Source organism: Pleurodeles waltl, chromosome 3_2 (genome assembly GCF_031143425.1).
Source record: "Pleurodeles waltl isolate 20211129_DDA chromosome 3_2, aPleWal1.hap1.20221129, whole genome shotgun sequence".
Lineage (NCBI taxonomy): Eukaryota > Metazoa > Chordata > Amphibia > Caudata > Salamandridae > Pleurodeles > Pleurodeles waltl.
Window position 1 is genome coordinate 77,651,092 of NC_090441.1, and position 23,267 is coordinate 77,674,358.

Here is a 23,267-nt window from a genome sequence, read left to right on the forward strand (position 1 = left end):
GATTACAGAGCTACGTATGTGGGTGGCACAACCAGTGCTGCAGGCCCACTAGCAGCATTTGATTTACAGGCCCTGGCACCTCTAGCACACCTTACTAGGGACTTACCAGTAAATCAAATATGCCAATCATGGATACACCAATCAACCATACAATTTACACAGAGAGCATATGCACTTTAGCACTGGTCAGCAGTGGTAAAGTGCTCAGAGTTTAAAAGCCAACAGCAACAGGTCAGAAAAAATGGGAGGCAGGAGGCAAAAAGATTGGGGATGACCCTGCATAAACCCAAAAGTCTAACACGACCCCCTTACCAGACTAAAGCCAAGGGAGAACAATCAATACTTTGACGTACTTCCCTGATTGGGGCGATAGAACAAGGACCCAGGCCCACAACAGCAGGGGCATGTTCCAGTTCTACGCCTTCCTGACTCCAGTTGGATACCTCTATCCATACTCTCTGGGCCCACTAAGCTAACCCATGGGGAACCCTTCTCCACATCTGCAGATACCATCTGTGCAGCACATAACTTTACTTTGCTCACAGATGTATCCCAATGGGCAGATTGTATAACCAGGGCCAACACGGTGGTGTTGCCCACTCCACCCCCAGGGTGTGACTCTCGTCCCCTCCCCCCCCAGGGGCAACTCTGTCCACCAGGACAGCAAGCCACGGTGACTCCTGACAACTGTCAGGGATGAGAGCCGGTCCTCAGGCCTCTCCAACCACTGTGACTGTGGAGAGTGGGTGGCGGTAGCCCCAAGTGCCTGGCACCCTTTTACCACTCTCCCTTCCACCAAGTCAGGAGTCACCACCCTGCGGTTGAACCACTGCTTGGCGCACCAGGACTTCCTTGGGAGCACACCTACCCCCCATCAGGTCAGAGTTTACCCCCTGAACCTGATCATTCAATCCAGAGTGACCACCCTGCGGTTGAACCATTGCCTGGCACACCAGGACTTCTTGGGGGGCACACTTACCCCCCTCAAGGGAAACACCGTCCCCAAGGGCCACACAAGAGTTTGGCTGGAGCAGGTCTGCTGACCTCTGCCCATCTGACAGAGTCTGGATTCCTCCCAACCCAGAAATGGTCTCAACAAGGTCATTCCTGGGGGGCTCTGCTCTCACAGCTGACCTCTGACCCTCCAGGTTCTCCACTGGGGTCCGCAACCCCCTCTCAACACTCTGTCTGGACTTCTGCACCCCCTCAGTAGGAGTGGTACTGCCAGACACCAGAACTGGTGGGACGCTGGCTGCAGCCGCCCCCCCCCCAAGTTCTCCTGACACTGTGGGGTCTCCCTCAACAGATGGCCCTACGGTACAGGCTAGGCTCCCCTCCTGGTGTTCCCTCATGGAACCCTCCAGGACCTGGGACCGGATCTCGGGCACTTGGGCCTCAGCCCATCCCCGTTCCCTCTCCTCTGAGACTGGACATGGGGTCCCTCACCCATCCCACTACACTGGGACCTACCTGGGACACTACAATCCTTCCCTACCTCACCTGGTTGGGAAATACCTAGACCACTCCTCTCAGGAGTACCCCCAAATGCTCCTTCAGACTCTCTGGTACTCACCCAGAGGTCTGCCTCCAGTGTAAGTTCCCTTGGGTTAGAAACCTCACACTCCACCTGGTGTTGGCGTAGCTCTGGAAAATAAGGACTAGACATATGCTCTCCAGCAATTACATCACTCAGCCCCTCACATGAATTAACCAAACTACCCTTCACCCAACCAGTGACTCAGCCTTGAAAAAGTACCCCACATCACCCTCCTGAGACTGGTGAGACAGTAACTGACTGTCCCTGACACTCAACCCACACTCTTCTGGGATGTCTTCACACTCCATAACCAGGACTTCTACCCGGGGGAAACCCCTCTCCCTGTCATTCTCACCTAGAGTCAGTAGAGTGTCCCTCCCACTAGTAGGAGTATGACTCCCCATGCCAGTTCCCCAATCCACCTCAGGTACCCTGTGGATCACTGGAGCTACCTCATACTCCTGAACCTCCTGATGTGTGTCAACTCCCTCCTTCAAGTAGGGCACCATGTCTCTGGGCATGTGCACTTCTTCAGCAGCACTGGATATAAAATTGTTGCTGTCACCATTCCAGCTGGACTCAGCCCTCATGACTTCCAGCTCCTTCAGTTTGAGCTCTTAAGCCCAACAAGACCGGAGGCTACCATTATGCATTAGTCCTTTATTGCCACTCCACGTAGCACTAGAAAGGAGTTAATACTGTACATTAATCTAGGCCCGGCATGATGGCAATGCTAGGTTCTGGAACTAGTCCTGAACCGGGAGGGATGCACCAAGCACACCCTCATAGTAATAGTCCCCGTCACGGGTTTCATGCTTGGAGTGCAGTGGTGGCAGCATATCGGGTTAGCAAATTATAATGGCAGCTTTTTACTTGTGAGATATGAATGCATGTCAACTGGCCCATTCATCTAATGTTCCGCTACTCACAATGATCCCACAATCCTAAATGCAACATCCTATGTCAAAACCAGTAGTGTGTCATACAGTGTGTTGTGCATGTGTGTGTATGTTAGAAGAAGAAGTGTGCCATGCAGGACTGCTGCAGGTCTGCAGGTTTCATTTTGGATTCCCCAAAGCTTGGGCCAGAGTCCTGAAGGAATCACAGTACTGCTGGGTCAAGCAGTGCGATCGTCATGACATATCCACTTTGGAACCGCCAAACCCCTGAAATGGTGTGCCTGTGTGGTGAGTCCGACTAAAGTTTAGATAGGCGCCTGCTGGTGACCCTTTGTGCCAAATAAGTGGATTTTTGTGACCCCCAACATTGTCATGTCTGCCATTGGGTGGAAACAGTCCCGATGTAAGGGGGCTGTGTGACTGCAACACTGTCAAGTGTTTCAGAGGGTTAATACAGTCCTTAGGGCTATGTGACCGTAACCTGGGAGGTGGCCTTGTGAAGATTTTAAGCCATCGCCTTTAGGCACTGTGTGTTGAAGACAGCTAGCACCTGTCGCCCGTAGTGCTGAAGAACTGTGATCCGCATGCAAGTGGCTAGGGCACTCAAGAAGAATTACAAAGTGCTCATCAGACGGCCAGAACAAACAGAGAGCGTCAGTTGCCACCCAGAAGAGGGCCAATGTCAGAAGCCTCTGCTTCTGCTGTGACCCTGGAAGCAACACACTGAGTGGCCGGTGGCCATGCAACGCCACGCAAATAGTTTACGCGTGCTGCTGCAGGAGGTTCCTGCATGCCACTGGTGAGATCCCACTGCGAAAAGAGTGAACGTGGCCTTGCACCTCTCATGGACTGAGGCCCTAAGCTGTTAACCTGAAGTTGGTGAGAGTCTGATCGGGCACAGGTTAACATAGATACAAAGGGAGAGAAGCACAAACCACATGCACCAGTTTACCTGACTGGCATTGAGCCTGGTATGAGGCGGGCAACCCAGTATCACAGGGGAAAACCCACCAGAGACTGGTGATGATCTAATCAGCGGACGCCTCCAGGGGCACCACACCCTGCTCCTGATTTTATTTTGGATGATATTGATTCTTCGGTCTGAGTAACCCAAACTCAAACCTCCCTACTCGCCTACGCTGTTAAGTGCAGAAAGGGCTGCACTTGGTCCAGTTTGCGGAGCCATCATAGGGCGGGCGATGGGACAGCACAGGTGAAAGGCCTCAACCACCAGAACTGTGGCCCAGAAGCTCCTGCCAGTCCTGTGGCCTCCTTAACAGAATATTACAGAAGGGTTGTGACTCTGTCATGAGCAGCATAGTCCTATGAAAACGTGATGTTCTCCTCAACAGAAGCTCCATAACAAAGGAAGAGCAGGTTCAAACCAAAGCAAAAATCTATTTTATTTTATCTGGAGGTATTTGTGAAGAGCAAACGTAGCCTCAACAGGCAGAGCTAGGAGACCAGAGGAGAGAGTTTGAGGGACTCTGTTGGGAGCTTGGGAAGGGGGAGATCAGGAAGGCTTTCTTAGGAGAGGTGAGCACAGTGTCTTTCTGCCTTTGGGTCACCATATTTTGGGTTCCACGCTGTTTCATAAGCAATAGTCCCTTCAAAAGTGAAAAGGCAAGAAGGGGACCCATAGCTTGTAGCCTGAACAGGAGTGTTTTAAGTTCCTTTCTAATGTTAATTTGTGAGGAAGCGTGTCTGATGACACTGATATAGTTTGAGTTGGCCTGGTCTTGCTGTAACCAAAACCAGATGTGGCTTCGAGCGGGGCAGGATCCTGCACTCAGTGAGTTTGAGGCTGTTTGATGATTTTTGTCTTAAATATCATGCAGCATAATCCAAAGTAAACATCAATGCTTGAAGTAGTTCTGTTTGCAGGAGCATGTTACAAGGCATACTGCTACATGGATGACCTCTTTCCGCAGAAAATAAAGGGGTCTGAAAAGCTCATTCAATCATTTCATTTTATTGTGTGGTATAATGTAGCTGTGCGGGTGATGTGGTCATGTTTTTAGATGCTTGTTACATGACAAGTTTTCTAGTGGATGACTCCATTCAACAGGATAAAAAGGAGTTTAAGGACACATTGACTAATTTAATTTATTGACTAGGGTAATTCAGCCATCACAACTACAGAAACACAAAATATAACAAGCATTGACAAAGCTAATAGCGTTGGCTTTTGTACAATGGCCCAGTAGAGGTACAGTACAGAGTAACATATCATGCAGTCATCAATATACACAGACCAACAGGCTACAAGATGCCATACATCAGTGGAGAAATGTGCAGTAGAATTACATCATAGTCCACAGTGGGGAGCGTAGGATGATGTACTCAAATAATAAGACTGCATGATATGCAGCAGGACAGCATAGGCTAATATCTTTGGGATACAAGATGTTGAAGCAAAGTTAAATGTCACTGTTGACTTACAATCCGGTGTGACACCCTAATCAACATAATAGCTGTCTCAAAGTGCAACATCCTCCTCAAAAGGAATTTGCACCAAGCTGTGACATCATCATTCACAACAGACCCATTGTAGAAAAATGCCACTGTTGGCATGGTTACCCCCTCACTCTTTGCATACTGTTTATGCTAGCTTTGATTGGAAGTGTTCTGGAACCCTGCTAACCAGGCCCCAGCACCAGTGTTCTTTCCCAAAAACTGTGCCTTTGATACCCAATTGGCATAGCCCAGGCACACAGGTAATTCCCTTGTAACTGTTACCCCTGGTACCAAGGGCCCTGTGGCCAGGAAAGGTCCATAAGGGCTGCAGCATGTATTATGCCACCCTAAGGGACCCCTCACTCAGTACATGCACACTGCCTTGCAGCTTGTGTGTGCTGGTGGGGAGAAAAGACAAAGCCGACAAGGCACTCCCCTCAGAGTGACATGCCCACAAACCACTGCCTGTGGCATAGATAAGTCACCTCTCTAGCAGGCCTTACAGCCCTAAGGCAGGGTGCACTATACCACAGATGAGGGCATAGCGGCCTGAGGAATATGCACCTACAGTGTGTAAGTCAATTCCTAGACATTGTAAGTACAGGGTAGCCATACTGAGTATATGGTCTTAGAGTTCGTCATTACGAACTCCATAGCACTATAATGGCTACACTGACTACTGGGAAGTTTGGTATCAAACTTCTCAGCACAATAAACCTACACTGATGCCAGTGTGGGATTTATTGGAAAATGCACACACAGAGAATCTTAGAGATGTCCCCTGTATGTCAGCCAGCCTAGTAGTGTAGGACTGACCGGTCTATGCCAGCCTGCCATTTCTAGTTGAGTTTCTGGCTACATGGGGTGAGTGCTTCACACCTCCCTCTCCAGGAACTGTAACACCTGATGGTGAGTCTCAAAGGCTCAGGCCTCGTGTTACAGTGCCCCAGGGCACTCCAGCTAGTGGAGATACCCGCCCCCTGGACAGGCCCCCACTTTTGGCGGCAAGGCAGAGGGATAATGAGGAAAAACAATGAGGAGTCACCCGCTCAGCCAGTACAACCCCTAAGGTGTCCAGAGCTGAAGCGACCTCCTCCTAGAGAAATCCTCAATCATGCTTTGGAGGATTAGGACTAATAGCGATAGGAATGTGCCCCCCTCCCCAAAGGGAGTGGACACAAGGAGGGTGTAGCCACCCTCAGGGCCAGTAACCATTGGCTACTGCCCTCTAACACTAAAAAAAACCTAAATCTGGTATTTAAGGGCTCCCTGAACCAAGAGATTTAGATTCCTGACGACCTCAAGAAAAGAAGAAGGACTGCTGAGCTGAAAACCCCGCACAGAAGGGACGGAGACAACAACTGACTCAGCCCCAGCCCTGCCGGCCTGTCTCCTGCTTCAAAGACCCTGCACAAGAAAAGCGACGCATTCTACAGGACCAGCGAGCCCTGAAAAGCTTCCAGGGGACTGCCTGCATCACTGAGGACCAAGAAACTCCTGTGGACAGCGGACCTGTCCAACCAGAAGAAAAAAGCAACCATCTTTAAAGGGACTCCCACCTCACTCCAGAAGCGTGAGTCCAAAACTATGCTGCACCAACGCCCCTGGCCCGTGTCCAGAGGAACCAACCAGCCAGAGAGGACCCCCAGGCGATTCCTACCAAGTGTCCACCCTGGGCTGACCTCTCCAGGCCTCCATAATGACACCTGCAGAGGGAATCCAGAGGACCCCCTGACCGTGACTGCCCCGGACGAAGATATCCGACGCCTGGAGAAGCACTGCACCCGCAGCCCCCAGACTAGAGAGAAACCAACCACTGGTGCAGCAGTGACCAGCAGGCAGCCCTCCTCCCTGTCCAGTTGGTGGCTTGCCCGAGAAGCCCCCCTGTGCCCTGCCTGCAGCGCCTACGTGACCCCTGGGTACACCCATTGAGTTCTATTGGGAACCCAACGCCCTGTTTGCACCCGGCGGTCCCCGTGCCGCTGACAGTGTGTATTTGGTGCCCCAGTGCTCCTCTAAACCCCCCTGGTTTGCCCTCTGACAACATGGGTACTTACCTGCAAGCAGCCCGGAACCGGAGTACTCCCTGTCTCCATAGGGGCCCACGTTATTTTGGCTTCTGTTTGACCTCTGATCTAACCAGCCCTGTGTTGCTTGTGCCGGGTGTTTGGGGGTTATCTTGAACCCCCAATGGTGGGCTACCTATGCCCCGAAGACTGAACCTGTAAGTCAATTACTTACCGGCAAAACTGTACTTTACTTTCCACCCCCAGGAACTGTTGAAATTGCACCATGTCCACTTTTAAAACAGCTTTTTGCCATTTTAAGAAAAACTGGGTCCATTGTTGATTCCATTCAAAGTCCTGATTATACCTATGCAAAGTACCTTTCATTTAATGTATTTACCTGATTGTCGAATCTTGTGGTTCTAGAAATAAATTAAGAAAGAATATTTTTCTATATAAAAATCCTATTGGTCTGGAGTTAAGTCGTTGAGTGTGTGTTTCCCTTATTGTCTGTGTGTGTACAACAAAAGCTTAACACTACCCTCTGATAAGCCTAACTGATCGACTACACTACCACAAATAGAGCATTAGTATTATCTATTATTGCCTCTGTCAAGCCTCTTGGGGAATCCCTGGACTCTGTGCACACTATATCTCATTTTGATATCCTATATACAGAGCCAGCTTCCTACACCCATATAAAAGCATTACATTGACCTTAACAGAAAAACCATGTAAACGTGTGACGTTTTCTGTAAGGGAGAAGCCTCACGTGTGCCCTCAAGCAGAGTACAAAATACATGTATGATCAGCAATGGAAGTATTATATCAAAAGATAATATTTACCAGAAGTGTTGAGTCCAGAAATTCCAGCACAGCAGAGGTTTTATCTAACATGGAGCGCAGACTCTTGGTTGATTTGCTCAATGATCAATTATCTAAAGATGGTGTCTGAAAGTGACGGTGTCAGCACTAGTCTTGATTTTTCAGCAACATAGAGTTTTCAGTCACAGTGAAGAATACTCTATTATTCACTATTAGTGTAATACAAAATGGAGCATACTTAGCACCTTTAGTGGCAGTTGTGGTAAGTAAATGTGGGTTTAAATGTATGTTGTATATGTGCTTGTGGGTGAGAGTCTGTTTAAGTGAGAGAGCATTCACATGTGTGAGCAAGTGTGTCTTTATGCATAGCCTGTGTGTGAGTGATAATCAAGTGACAGGTGAGACAATGTGAGACTGGGGCCAGGATATGCTGTTCTTTGATGCAAGGCAACACTGCACCAAAGTTGCTTTGCTGCCTTGCATCAAACGGAGAAAGAACAAATGAGACATATCTAGAAAGATATGGTGCATATTTTCTCTCCTCCTACGCTGGCACACTTTTGGCAGCCATGTGCCAACGCTTACAACCTGGGCCCATAGTACAAGGGTCTGTGCATTCTCCGAAGCATACGTTTTGCACTGGAAGGAGTTCTCTCCAGTACAAAAACTATGCTCACTCTGTAAGTGTGCTGTACAATGCAGCACATATGCAAAGTTGGAAAAACGAAGAGAAATAAAAGAAATCATCCTTGTTACACCTACCTCGAGATGGCATGATTTTTTGCCACAAATTGCTGTCTATCAATATTTGTAGATAGGGATATGCATCAAAACCCACAGTTGGTTGCATAAGAGCGCCCATGCTCTATCCATGGACTGCTCCCTTGTTAAACATAATGCAAAAGCAGCGAATAGCACAACTTTGAGTTACTTTGGGATGGTAGCCAACGCAAATCTTCAATTGGGATGTTAGGGTAACGTCACATGCCTTCCTGGAAGAAATCAGGGATCATATGATGTTTTTCAGAAATAGGGTTACTGGTTGACTGGGGTAAGAGCCCTGGTCAACCAGTAACCACAATCCTTGTGAGGGTAAGTCAAACTTCACGCCAAATTAACCTGTGCTCAACCCCCTGGTAGCTTGGCACAGAGAAGTCTGGCCTAAGTTAAAGACAATGTGTAAAGTATTTGTGCAACACTGCAAACAGTAAAATAATAGAAACACCACACAAAAAAGGTCCCACACCTACTTCCAAAAATAGACCAAAGCTTAATAAAAACGAGACCAAAGCAACAAAAATCCCTGTAGAACCACGGACGTGAATTTTTGAAGAACTTAATGAATATGGCAATAAAAAGCACAAAGCACAAAGCACCAATTCGAGACATCTGTTCACATTGGGCCAGGTCAAAATCACACTTTCAGTCTGACCGCGATAGAGCACAGGTTGGATACAGTCACCAGGTTGGTCCAGCTGAAGTTTTTCCTCTCAGGTTCCAGCCAAGAGTTCTGTTCATGTTGACGAGGGCCGCGAGAAGCAGGAGGAGCGTTGTGAGAGGCTGGTGGTGAAGCACAAAGAGCCGGCCTGTTTCACAGGCGGGCATTGCTGGAGCCTCATGTTGGCAGTCCCCATGAGTGGTCGATGTTGGAGTGCAAAGACTCAAGCTGACTGAACCTTGCACTCAAGTGTCAGGAACTCACTGCAGCTGGGCCCAGGGGCTGGTACCGGATGTTGGGGGGCCTTGTATGTCCCTGAAGCTCAGAACATGAGGTCTGCAGACTAGCCCATGGAGTCACTCCAGTGTCCTGGGTTCAAGATGAAATTGCAAGTCCAGTTCTTCCTCCCAGCCAAGAGGGCAGCAGTCAGAAGGTCAGCACAGCAGGGCCGCAGTTCCATTAGAGTAGCAGTCTAGCAGGGTAGCATTCTTTTTAGGAGCACAGCAGTCCTTCTTCCTTGCAGAGTATCTACAGGTCCAGAAGTATACTGAAGATTTGGTGTTGTGTCTCTGAAGTGAGGAGAAGCTTCTAGAGGTTTGCATTTGAAATGCACAGATGTCCTGCCTTCCTGGCCCTGGCTTCAGCTAAAGACAGGGGGCATGCAGCCCTTTGAGTGGAGACAGGACACAGATATTTGAGTGTAAGTGGGGCTGGGACCAGCTCCTCCCTCATATCCTGCCAGTGATGCCCCATCCAGTCACACCTAAGCTCCCCATTGTGTGTGGCTGTTTAGGAGGAATACACAAAGCCCAACTGTCACCACAGCCAGTCATGTGACCCTGAGACAGGCTGGAGATATCAAATGGATAAGACAAGAAAATACCAACTTTCTAAAAGTGGCAGTTCTAGAATTGCAAGTTAAAATCTGACTTCACCATAAGTTAAGATTTTAAATTGTGAATCCAGAAACACCAAACATGAAGGGGTTATCTGTTTCCATTTGGAAAGTACACTTATAAAATGTAATAAGGTAAGTCCAATGTTATCCTATGGGAGAGGTAGGCTTTGCTATAGTGAAAAACAAATTAAAAATGTTTTCGCTACCAGAAGATGTAAAGCTTAAGAGTACATGTTCTACTTTTCACAAACATTGCACCCTGTCCTCTGGGCTGTCCAGAGCACACCCTAAGGGTGACATGTGTCATAAAAAGGAAGGCTTGGGCCTGGCAAAGACCTTACCTTGCCAGGTTGAAATGGCAGTTTAAAACTGCCCACAAAGGCTCTGCAGTGGCAGGCCTGAGATAAGTTTAGAGCGCTACTTAGGTGGGTGGCACAATCAGTGCTGCAGGCCCACTAGCAGCATTTAATTTACAGGCCCTGGGCACTTGTAATGCCACTTTACTAGTAAATTAAATATGCAGGTATAAGCCAACTGTGGTAGTGTGAACCACCCAATGATATATCATACCAGCATTGATTCACAAAACAGAGCTTTATTGGCCACAGTTTTCATCAGCGCCTCACAGCAGCTGTCTCCCATAGAATCCTCACCTGATCATTATTCTCCCTACATTTCATATTCCATGGAGCTGGAACCCAGAACATTGAATGTAGAATGAAGAATACATCACAACCAATTCTTCCATGTTGTAAGGAGTAGGCACAAGAACTTTAGCAGATATTGGCAGTGGTAAAGTACACAAAGACCAACAAAAATGAATTCCCAAACAAAATGGAGGTGTGAAGGCAAAGAGTCTCTGGATCACCCTGCAGAAAGGGCCAAATCCAACAATGTCACTTTTTGTGATGTCATTAAGGTCTGAGGGTTTGTGAGGTCACTTCCACTACCCCTGTTTTTTTAAGTGAATGGACGCCTATGACCTATGATGCATGCTATATGATATTCATATTGAGAAAAGCATTGCTTTTGAATGAGCCATACACAGAGGAAGCATTATCGTCTAATTAGCCAGATTGAAAATTCATATCTCTCGACAGAGATTCCATATTAAAACAGGGCATTACTATCAATAGAAAAGCCAAACTAAATGGTTAACAACAATGGAAACCGCTCAAACGGTGCTAAATCAACGTTACCCAACAGTCAGCAATATCGAAAACTCTACACAAGTGTAATTTGACACAATATTGTTAGATGCTGTTTCCTGATTGGTTGGAAGATTCTGAAATCATTAACTAATGTTAGACGCAGCTGTGTGAAGGGAGGAGCCACAGCCCTGCCATTATGTTCCTCCCTTCCTGCATAGCCTCATGTTATAGGACTGACCCCATACTTTGTCTTTACCAGTCAGCTAGAAAATATCCACTTTAAGGGTGCCTTGGGAAAGGCAACTATCTAGGTAAAGACATTTACCTTAGGCATTAGTTCGGCTGTGACGAAACACTATGTTATAAATGCAAATGGTTGACATCCAATTTGTTGTTCATGTTAGATTTGATTGTTTTCGATTGTTCCTGCAAATATAGTGGTTAATCAATTATTATATTATTCCACAAGCAACCTACATTGAAGAGTTATATTCCACTGAAAAACCATCACCAATGTCCTACTAATAACACATTTGGGCCATTCTAGCAAAATGCCCATCCCCACAGAGAAGACCCGTAAAACAATAATACATGCAGGCAGCACACGGGGCACTCTCAGGTCCACCCACTTATGAAAAGCCACACCAATCCATCAGAGTCAACCCCCTGTCTGAAAAGCTAAATCAATAACGCACATCATGTCTAATAAAACGCAGGACGCGAGGGGCATTATTTGACTCTTATCAGGAGAGCTAGTTCTAGACATCTAATGCACACACCCTTCTCCTGTTACGTTTCCTCCTCTACCACCACAGTCCTCCAGCGCACACCACTGAAGACAGAGCTTTTGTGTGCTGTGGTTACCTTGTTGTATTTAGGTGTTTATGCCATTGCCGTGAAATAAATGTGTCTCAATAACACTTGTTAGTTACAACAACTGTACTAATAAACACACATTTTTACCTTTACTACTACAGTGCAAACGTCAAATTGGAGCTTATTCCCACAGTAAAGCAGGATTGACTCGAGAAAAACGTTTACTGCCTCACAGATTGCATGTAACAATTGCTTTGCACAGGTGTTCAAATCTCTTAATAGTCGTGGGGTCTGCACAAATGTCACCTCTTGCATTCTGGTTTTGGTTCAATACTTTTTGTTAAAACTAGGACACATGAAAATATACCAGGGCGTAAACCTTACAAGTAGATGCACTGAGTATAATATGCTTTTATTACAATCGTTGGGGGGGGGGTGGGAGAGGGGCACAATAGTACACACTCAACAATAGTAATAAATGTGGTCCTACGTTGCTGGCCTGGTGTTCTTGCACCATTGACAAACCACTCAGTCTTCTGCCTTGTGGTGTAAGTATTGTGTCTGAAAATATGTTCCAAATGCCCTCCGTTTTATGAAATGAAATTGACAATTGTATTCAAACTTATGCTTGTGCTGGCCAGGGATGTGCAAAGTGTCCAAATAGCACACTGAAAGCTATAACTGCACTGACCGTGGATTCCTTCTTTCCCGCATTGGTCGCACTTAGCATTTGACCCTGACGGTTCTGCATCCGAAGTGAAGACAAAAATGCAGCTCTTCAAACAATTAAATGCAAACTTGTCTCTGTTCATGTACAATCGATTGTTGTTTATTATTTGCAATCAAAACAGTTCAGACAATTCCAATATTGTTGTTTGTAAATCCATCAAATGGATAAATATTGTACTTGTACCAATTACCCAAAGTATTTCGGGTCAAGTGACCCTTCCTCAGAGCTCTCTAAGAATAGAAAATATGACGCTAAATCAACCCCAAATACAATCATTCTACGTAATAAAATGCAATGATGTGTGCTTCACAAGCCTTGCTCAGTGTCTAGGCGTGCACAGTTCCACAATGAATCCACAATGCATCCCTGCCAAGGTTTCAAATTGTTATGTGTGAAATTTTCATAATTTCAGTGTAATTATGAGTGGTATTTCAACAACTATGAGTGACACTTTCTTGGGAGCAAAATCAAGCGATGAAGACGAGGAAACCATATAAATATCGTAATATATGGAGAATCCATAGTTCCTGTTGTACCCCAGCGTTGCCTTGTGGCCCTCCATAAACACTAAGTGAGAAACTGGAACAAGGTTTTCCCGTATTTCAGGTCTAGCGTGACAATCTCAGGCATTGCAGTAATGCGGGAAAATGACCGGAAATGCATTATTCCAATGCAAAAATTTGGTTCAGTTTGCAAAATTTCCCACCGTTTGTTGATGATAGATTTGATAGCCTGAGCTTTCGTGGAATATTTTAACACACATACCATGGCCTTTGTCTCATTTTTTGCCATTTTGTTCATCAGGTTGTTCCTTTTCAACTGTGCCACTCTGTTACAGGATTCTTGTAGTACAAGGAGCGAATAAACCCCAATGTTTAAACCTCAAGTTGAATTTGTCATTCATAATCACAAGATCTTGAGGGATCCGAAATAATCTTTTTGAGTTTGATATATTGCAAAAAGGGCAAATGACTTTTTAGAGCTGGTTCACGAAAGCTTTGGTAATGAGAAACAATTGTTCCCATCTGTCAGCTTAGTAAACACATTTGTATCGATGCTTGCTTATGTTATCCTGATTGAAACATCCAAAAAAAGAGATTTCGTTTTTGTAGATTTGATGAGTGCATTTTATATGTTCATTCCTCTGTTATAAAATGGTGATGTTATGCTCTAACATGGCTGGATTTCCCTTCCATACCAAATAAATGTCACCATAAAACCTGTGTTCAAAATGAGATGCTGATGCCAAAGTTCATCCAGAAACACAAAATCATCCTCAAATTTGGCCATAAAGATACTCATGTGCGATGGTACTCCGGGAAAACCCATTGACGTTCAAGTCTTTTCAAGAAAATAATTATCTTGCTACTGCAAGTAACTGCGAAATAAAGAAAAATGTAGAAGCTCCAACAGAAACTCCTTATTGGCACTTATTTCACCTTGTCTCAGTAGGGCCCACTCCACTGCTTCAAAACCTTCATTAGGAGGAACTGATGTGTATCAAGCATTGACATCGTGCATAGCCACCATTCTGACATGTCTTTATTGGGAATCGAAGGATGGTATTGAAAAAAGCTGTAGTGTCCTTAACATACAATTGCCACTGTTGGACACTAGGTTGGAGGAAATGATCCATGTAATGTCCGATGGGTTCATGAACCGACCGACAGGCCGATACTGTGGGTCAGAATTGAGGGTTTGTCGGGTGTTTCTGCACTTTCATTGGCATACAATATTGGGGACTGTGTGGGTACTGAGTGAATAAGTGTTGGGAATGATCGATTCCATATTCATTGTCTTTGTCAAAATTTCTTTTAGTATGTTTTGAAAGATTTGTGTTGGATCTGCTGCCATACACATGTAAATGTTGGTGTAATTCACAAAAGCTATAACTGAATGAACATAGTACTGAGCGTCCATGAACACCAGTGCCCCCCTTTATTTGGAGGCTGAAATGTAAGATTTTTCTCTTCTGCCAAGGCTTGCAGAGTACTACACTCATTGTTCGTGAGATTCCTTGAGTGTTTACCATCAAATTTTAATGTTTTGAGATCCTTCTTGACCAATCTTTCGAACGAGTCTAAACACTTATGAGAAATTGGTGACAAAAATGTACTTTTAGCTCTAAATTCCTTGTATTCGGGTGATTCTGCTGTCTGCATGGAAGGTTCCAAGGTGATGAAAAATACTTAAAGTGTATGTTTCTCCTGAATTTGAAAAAATATATTTCACTCTCTACCACATTGCTCTGATACGAGGGTACAGAAGAGGTCCCTTTATTCAAAATTGATGTTTGAGTATTAGTTAACTGTACCTTAGAAATATTAATCACTAGAACTTTGCCTTACTGAGTAAGTTCCTCCGATTTTTTTCTTGTTCTGTCTCTTTGGCTCCTCCTTGTCTTTCCATATCTTTTTGTGGTTAGTTGCTGCACGCCAGACTTGTGGCTAAAAAGCAGATTTAGCAAATTGTCACCCTGGTGCACTTGTAGAGGGTTGTTCAGTTGTCGTTGTTTGACTGGATACTGGTGGTCTATCAGTGGCTATGCCTGTGTTAGTTGTAAGACTTTCTTCAGAGGATACAGTGGTGGGACTTCTTTGCCACCTTCTTTGTGAGTACACCTCTGACCGGGTGTGTGCCTCGTTGAGTTTATAATCTATAGTTTCCCCTTTTAATTTCTTTATCTTTCAATTCAGGCATCCCTTTCTCATATCTGTTTAATTTCTTATTGACATCATCTAAAGTACTTCTCCACTCATCCTCTGGAACTTTTTTGGATAGTTCCGACTTGACATCGTATGTTTCCTCCTCCAATGTTTTCAAGATGTTGGAAAGTTCTTCAATAATCAGTAAAATCAAATCCCACGAGCATTTGTTTAACACTGAATACCATTTTCCATAAATGATGTATTGGATTTACAGAACATAGGCTTGAAGGCTATGATTCAAGCCTGTGAGTGAACCCCTAGGAATTATTTTGTATTTGTGATATTGTATTAAAGTAGTGGCATGTAATCTCTGACTAATCTCTCTCTGGGATAAATACTCCAATTGTTTAAGAAGGTGTGTTGTTGTGCCTCCTTTGGGGTTGAATGTACTGGCCTCATGAATTAATATATATATTTCATTAGCTGCTTCAGCAGTAAAAAACAGTATATCTGCTTAAGTATGTCACCAGAAACCCTCGACGACAATACCAGATCATATTACATGGCAACCCATTCTCTTTCTTTAGCCCTCTCTCTATATATATTCCCAGAAGTTCTCTAGTTTACAGTATCTCTTTCAGAAGGCATGACTCTCTTTAGAAGTACTTTAGTTTAGGGCATGACTTTACTCAGACCTGATATGTATTAAGGTATCTCTTATTGCTCCCAGGTTTAATGGATTTCTTTTGTGTGTTGATATTTATTTAAGACATTGCTCTCCTCAGAAGTGTTCAAGTTTAAGACATTGTTCTTATGAGAACTGCTCTAATTTAAGGCATATAGACAAACTCCCAAGTTAAGGCATCCTTTGATTCTTCGTTTAAAGAGACGTTCTGCCTACTACTAAGATTCATGAAAGGCACAACTTTTCCCTGATGTACTTTAGCTTAAGATGTGGGTCTCCACTGAAGCACTCTAAAGTATGTCTCTCCTGAAAAATGATCAAAGTTTTAAGTTACTGCTGTCCTCAGAAGTGTTCTAGTTTAAGTCATGTCTCTCATCAAAAGTATCCTAGTTCAAAGTGTGTATCTCCACAGAAGATCTTGCCTCAGTAGAGCGTTAGTTTAAGTTATTACTCAACCCAGAATGTTCTAGTTTAACGTCTGTCTCACATTAATAATTTAGCTATCCCTTATTGGGGCTTTTATTTAGGCCTTGGATCAGCTCAGAGGTGAACATGTTGCTTCCCAAAAACCTTTAAACATGGCTTTTACCTGTCCTACTTGCAATATGGATTTCCTTTATGGGCCCATGGTTTGAGATCAGGCCCCCTTGTTTGGGTCCTAATTCAAACCTGTATATGAGACTTCATTTAAAGCATGATTGTTTCCCATTAGCAGCTTGGTTTATCTTCCCCATACACTTCTTGACATATACATACAGGAGAACTTTGTCCTGCCTGGAGGTTTTCCAGTCATATAAGAATGCTCTGAATGAGTGCAAGGGTTATTGCATGCACTCCAATAAAACCAACTCACACTGTAATAGATTTATGGCCTCATGTAGAGTTTGGTGACCAGGTTACTCAGTCACAAATGTTGCAGACTACCAAGTCTGCCAAACTTGCTGCCTGTCCACTCTTTTCAGAGTCAGATGAACTGCTACTTTTCTATTGGTAGAGCCAATGCTGGCTCCACCGGTGGAGACCTTTGACCTTCGGCTAATCAGACATTTGCAATTTGTCAAAGTACCTCAGGCTTTCATCCTTATTTGGGGCAGACGTTCCAACTTACTTTTTCCTGTCCAGGCCAACAAGGGGCTTTCCTCCCTAATTGGGGCAGACATTTCAACCTTTTCCTGTCCAGGACCACCAGGGGAAAGTCTGGCGGTGCTGCATAGGTAAGCAAAACAATTTACACATATAAAACTGTAAGTATTTCAGGAACATAGATTTTTCATTTTTTACAAATAAACATGCAGTTTGCAATTGTTTTTGAGCAACAAAAAACTCAACTGGGAGGCTGCAGAGAACATGGTGGCCGGTCAACAAACGTTCAGTGCCTTTAACAGTTCAGCTGAAGGAATAGAGCTCTCCAACTGCCTGGCAGAGATCTCTAAATATATTCCACCATGGCAGCAGCGTAAATCCCTTTACTGCCCTGGTGGAAAGACAGACCAGCCACCACCAAACTCTAAATAAGAAGTTTAGTTTCCTCATTGAATAAAACATGTTTATTTGATAATTATCATTACATTTCATCAATTTGATTTACAATGCTATGTGAAATGAAGGTGAGGAAATCTGGAGAAAAGGTTCCTCTGACCCTGGTATTTAGCCAAATCTCTGAGACAGCCCGTTGGACATAATGGAGCACCCCACCGTTGTGACAGAGGAACCCGTGCGCCGAGTTCTAAATCAGGCCCTTTAGTCAACTCAGACAGTGAACAGATTTCCTTTAGCAGAAGGATGGTAAAGGGACACTTTTGTAGTCCGGGATACATGTTGATAGTATTTTACTATAATGTGCCAATGCCAAATACAGCTTATCCATTTTGTTACTCCGAGCATTGTCTAAAAGACATTCAAAAGATCATGTTAATGCAGACACTCTATCAGCTGCCAGACACACCAGCAGCGTCCATTTCCAGACTTCTAAACGTTCCAGAGAGCACAGAAACACCCTAACGGAGTCTTACCTCTGATGAGTCATAGGGATCCAGCTTACCCCAGGGGCTTTTGGGCCTGGAAGGGCTAAGCGGCGGTCCACACTGCGAAGTGGACTGATGATACCACTCGGTTTGCAGGAGGGTGCCTGTGTCTGAAGATTCGCCATGCTTATTTGGATCTCCCTGGACGTGTTCACCAACAGTTCTAAAGGAGCCCGGCTCAAGATGTCTGGTGCGCAGCTCCCTCTGGCACTCCCCCGGCTCCACCTTCAGCATTTGCTTCATGGTTGGCATCTTGCATGTGTCCTGAGGTAAATCCCTGATGATCCGGGCCAGCTCAGGATCCTCAGATTCATTGGTCAAGAAGTGGCTAATCTAGTCAAAGAAGAGGAAACGGAGGGCAGTGAGGGAGTGTGTAGGTGTAAACAGTAAAGCAAAAAGTGCACCAGTGGGTACATCACTAAATGAAGGACATCAGTAAATGGACACAAGCTAGCATTCCAGACAGGCTTAACCATCTGATAAGGAGCCAAGAAGAGGACCCATCCACTAGAAACCACTGATTCACCATATGTCTTCACAATATAACAAGCGAGCATTAGCTCAAAGAGGCCTCAGATGCATGTACAATGTAGTTATCTCACAGGCAATCCGTGCAGTAATTCTATCCTTGAAGTTGAGCATACCTATATGTGTAAAGATAGATGAGATTGGGGTAGCGGCTGCCATGAACCCCCTTGATTGATTTAAGGAATGCATCAGAGAGCATTATCGAATCAAGAGTGTATGGTACTGGTTTATTATTGGTGTGCTTGCTTCTGTTCACTGAAACTTGCCAAGCACCAGCAAAGGCGAGAGAGACTGTTGTGGAATCTGAGAGGCTCTGGAGATGCTCAGGACTAGATTGGTCTTTGCTCATATTTTTATTATACTGTTTGTGATGAAGCCTGTAATGTCTACTGCTTTTGTGTTTCACTTAATACACTATAACAGGAGTAGTTGTGGAAGCGCACATTTCCCCGTGAAATGTGGTCTATTGGCCCTATCGTCAAACCAAAAATGTTTATTATTAATCAAGTCAATGGTATCAAAAGTGTTGGTGTCTGCTAACCTATGTGTTCCACTACATATACGGTTACCTAGGGTGTCTGTTAACCTCTATGGAGCTTAGGATAATCTCAGTCTCCTACTGCATATAAGAATTTGTTAGCACTTTGCCAACATGTGTGTTAAACCTCATAAAGGGCCACAAGAGGGCCTCTGTGTTAATTGGTCTGATCGACTACTCATTGCATATTTTTAAAGAGGGTGTCCGCTGATTTGTTTGTTCAACTGCACATACTGAAACGAAGTTGAGTTCATTAGAAAGGTATCTTTTCCATCAAAAAAACAATTGCTATCCTAGAAGATATCTCAAGAAAGAGGAACGAGAGTGCCACTGCGGTCAAACTCATTAAAGCATGGTGACCTGATGCTAGCAAAGTCATAGATCTGCACCTGCAGGCTCTGACCTCACAAGGGTGCAGATATCTTACAGTTTTAGATTCAGAAACCTTCCCAGGTCACACTTAGAAACCAGCAGCAGTTGCAGCCTTCCAAGTTTAATCCTGGGGATTTTTTGTAAATTCCATTTTGGCACGCAAAAATATGCACACATGTACACGCACAGTCCATGTGGGCCAATGTCAGAACTTTCCTACTTAACCTAATTATTTTTTTCCTAATTGTACAAGCACATGGAAGCTAATTATCTTCGGTATCAAACGAAGGGCAGGTTCCGACACATCTGCAGTACTTAACAGTGGTTTTGTTGCCCTGAGTTATTTACTTCGTTGTGAGGACAGTAATATTCTGGATGCCTTGATCCATTTGGGTCTTTCCGCAGCATTTGAGACTGTGGACCACCAAGTGCTGCTTCATAGACTGGCGGATTTCGATGTCCAAAACAGTGATCTTGCCTGTTTAAGAGACATTCTGAACAACACGATTGCAACAGATATCTTATTCTCCTTTCTTATCTTCAAACAGACCTTTGGGGTGTGAATTTCTTCAGCACTTGGTCTGCTACCCACTTACGATCCCCTAGCCATGTCTCACCTAAGCCTTTGGCTTCTCTATGTTTTCATGTTTTTCAATGACGCGATTGTATTCTGGAATATCAATTACAAAAATACTGAGGTATGTTAATATTGTAGCGAAAATATTGAGGACCTAAATATCAAAAGATAACAACATGCAGGGAAGTATAAATTTACTATTGTTAACTCCGCATCTACGGATCTTGAAGAAATAACAATTTATCATCAAGGTACATATATGTGGAGATAGGAATAAAAAATCTGTACATACTTACATGTCAATATGTTCCACTTGATATTTTTGGCTACAGTATTAAGGTATAATAACACTCCCGACTCGAAATTCAGGACCCCCACCGATGACACACAACCTTAAAATCCCAGGTAATTAAAGCGTGCGTGCCACTAACCGGCACACCTGCCTGGAGAAGGTTGAGAACTGAAGTCGAATGGAGACAGGAAAGAGATAATGAAACCCCACAAGACCTTCCCCATTTAGGAACTTCCTTTTGGATGCATTCGCCTAGATTATAAACACGCGACTATCACCTACATCAGAAACTTAACATTACATTTGAATCCGTTTTTTAATGGCTCAGGTTTACTCTGCAGTGAGAACTTCCATTTTTCAACTTGCATGCTGAGACAGATTTTTTGTTTATTCTCTTCCTCTCACAGTTCCAGATTATGAATGATTTCCTTGCGCCTTGGATCATTTATTATAATACACTTTATCTAGCTTTATCAGCATATGCCACACACACAAACTCAGCTGCTAAACTCGTGCTAGAATTAAACAGAGCTGATCATGTGCCACATGCTCTGGCCTCCTTGTATTGGCTGCCTGTCTGGGAAAAGAAGGCTTGTTTCAAATCCTTCTGCTTGGTTCCCAAAGCCTTGAATGATACTTGACAACCCCCACTGTTGCATCAATTTCATGATACAATCCCAGTCGCCTATTGAGATCCAGATTTTTTCCCCTTTGACTTCCAAAGTTCAAACACTCTTCGATTGGTGGAAGAGATTTTTCAGTGGCATCCACTTCAATTTGGAATCAGCTTATACTCATCTAAATTTCAGAACTTTCTCGTTTGAAGTTTATGACAGCATTAAAAGCCTGGCTGTTTCCCATGCCGAATGGTTAATGAAGGTGTTATTGGTCGTGTATGTTTCCGTTGATGAACAGGATTTACTCATACCTCCGTCACGAGCACATTTTGTCACAGTTGGCAGGGCAGAAAGAAGTCAAAGAGGAGTCTGTGAGTAGCCAATAATGTGTCAGTTTGTGGGTGGCCCTAAACATCCAAAGCATTCCCTACTCAGGCGGTTATCTCAGTGTAAGTAAACCCTTTCACAAGTGTGAAACTAATGTGAGGGAATTGCAAACGCTGATTGGAGCTGAAATGAATGAATGGCATGCCTATGTCATACTTACAAAGGCAAAAAGCTGTGTGAATGAGGACCACAGTTTATAATTCGATACAATAGCTCTGCTCTTGAGCATCTGGAGCAAAAACGTAGCAGCTGATATACAACTATCAACCCTTACCAATACTGCACTCAGGGTCAGGCATAGTAATAATACTACGTACAGCTAAATACTGCACTTTTGTCGTTTCTGAACAAGAGATGTTGCTAATACTCAATTTATGACACTTAATTTACCTTCCTCAGAAGCGGGGACGTGTGAGTCTGCATTGCATGGATTCAAACTCATAACCTCCAGAACATTGCATTTGTGGCTCGTGAGCACTCAGAGAATTGAACTATTCTCCTGGCATAAAACACTAAAATTGATGTTTTCACAAACATGGCTCCCAGAGCCCAGCATAGATTGCCAGAGTAAATGCTGCACTCCATCCTCTATTTGGTAGTACCTGATCTTCTACTTAGTAGTACCCGATCCCCTACTTGGCAATAGGACTTAATGCTTTTGGAAGATCCTCTAGCAGAAGTACCTGCAACATGGGAATAGTACTACAGGGCTAATTCTGCCAGAGCTCTCTGTACCAGCAGAGAATTCTCCAACAGTATATTTATCACTCCATCCACACATTAGAGGATTTTCCGTTACTGCCTAACTGTTAGTTAGGTCCTCACTCTTTTATGGACTGTTAGACCCAAGAAATTAAAGTGATTTGCTTCAAAATTATCTTGCCAAGAAACTCAACAAGCACTCAGTTAGAATAGTGAGGAACATCAGGTGCTCTTTCCAAAAGACCTGACTATACACATACCAAGCTGTTTCAAACATGCCTGACGCATTAGTGGATAGACTGTTTGAGAAAATGTGCGTGTCATCCTCGCCCTGTTGGAAACTACATTCACAACATCAGAGGATATTTAACACGGTGTCACAAATAAGAAAAAAGGGGACCGCGGGGGAACCCCTCAATTATTTCCCCCAAAATACTTTTATGGACTAGATTCAATCCCCAACTCTTACGCTTCAGCAAAATGAGATGACATAGCTATGTTATAGTAGACAATCCATAGGAACACTTAACAAACATGTTGTCATTGAATTACAAAACAAAATTACAATTACACACACAGTTAGTGGCCAAAGTTGGGATAGTATGTAGGAAAAGATTCTTCTCAAAGAATAAATACAAAGACAAATCAGAAACCACACCATGGAAATTTGCTGGAGAGGCAGAAGGGGCACTCAAGGTTTCATGGTTGACCCAGTGGGTTCATGCAGGGTTTTAAAGTCACAGTCTTACTGGCTGGTACTTCTCATCGTCAGATGAGTCACTGTTTGAGTAACAAGGCATGATGGTATCCTGTGGGGCTTCAGGAGGGTCGTGCTCTTCAGTACAAGACCAGGTAACACCACTGTCTTCAGGTAGAAAGGCGGGGCCTTCACACTCATTATCCTGGATTTGCTGAGGAATGTTGAGGTATATTTGATAGAGGGGCATGAAGTAATAAAATAATGGAGATCAAATTGAAGGCAAAAACAGTAAACAACAAGACATAAACAGTAAAGAAAGTTACGCATGCACATCACATGTACAGATTAATAAAAAACAAACACTATTAAAATATACAAATGAACTCAAAGTAGAACCATTCATATGCATTACTTTGCAAAAACCTTCTTTGATAATGTCA

The 23,267-nt window shown here is 44.2% G+C and overlaps 1 protein-coding gene across 3 annotated transcripts in view; it reads right to left on the minus strand.

The window, feature by feature from the left end:
* LOC138286494 (septin-4-like) overlaps positions 1–23,267 on the minus strand; it is a 363,706-nt gene that overhangs the window by 164,015 nt on the left and 176,424 nt on the right. For 2 of the 3 annotated variants that reach the window (XM_069226789.1, XM_069226790.1), the window contains exons 2-3: positions 22,877–23,038; positions 18,103–18,447 (exon numbers count right to left, since the gene is read on the minus strand). In XM_069226789.1, the coding sequence (XP_069082890.1) occupies positions 18,103–18,447; positions 22,877–23,038 (507 nt within the window). The remainder of the gene's footprint in view (positions 1–18,102; positions 18,448–22,876; positions 23,039–23,267) is intronic. The other variant, XM_069226791.1, reaches the window with a different exon arrangement.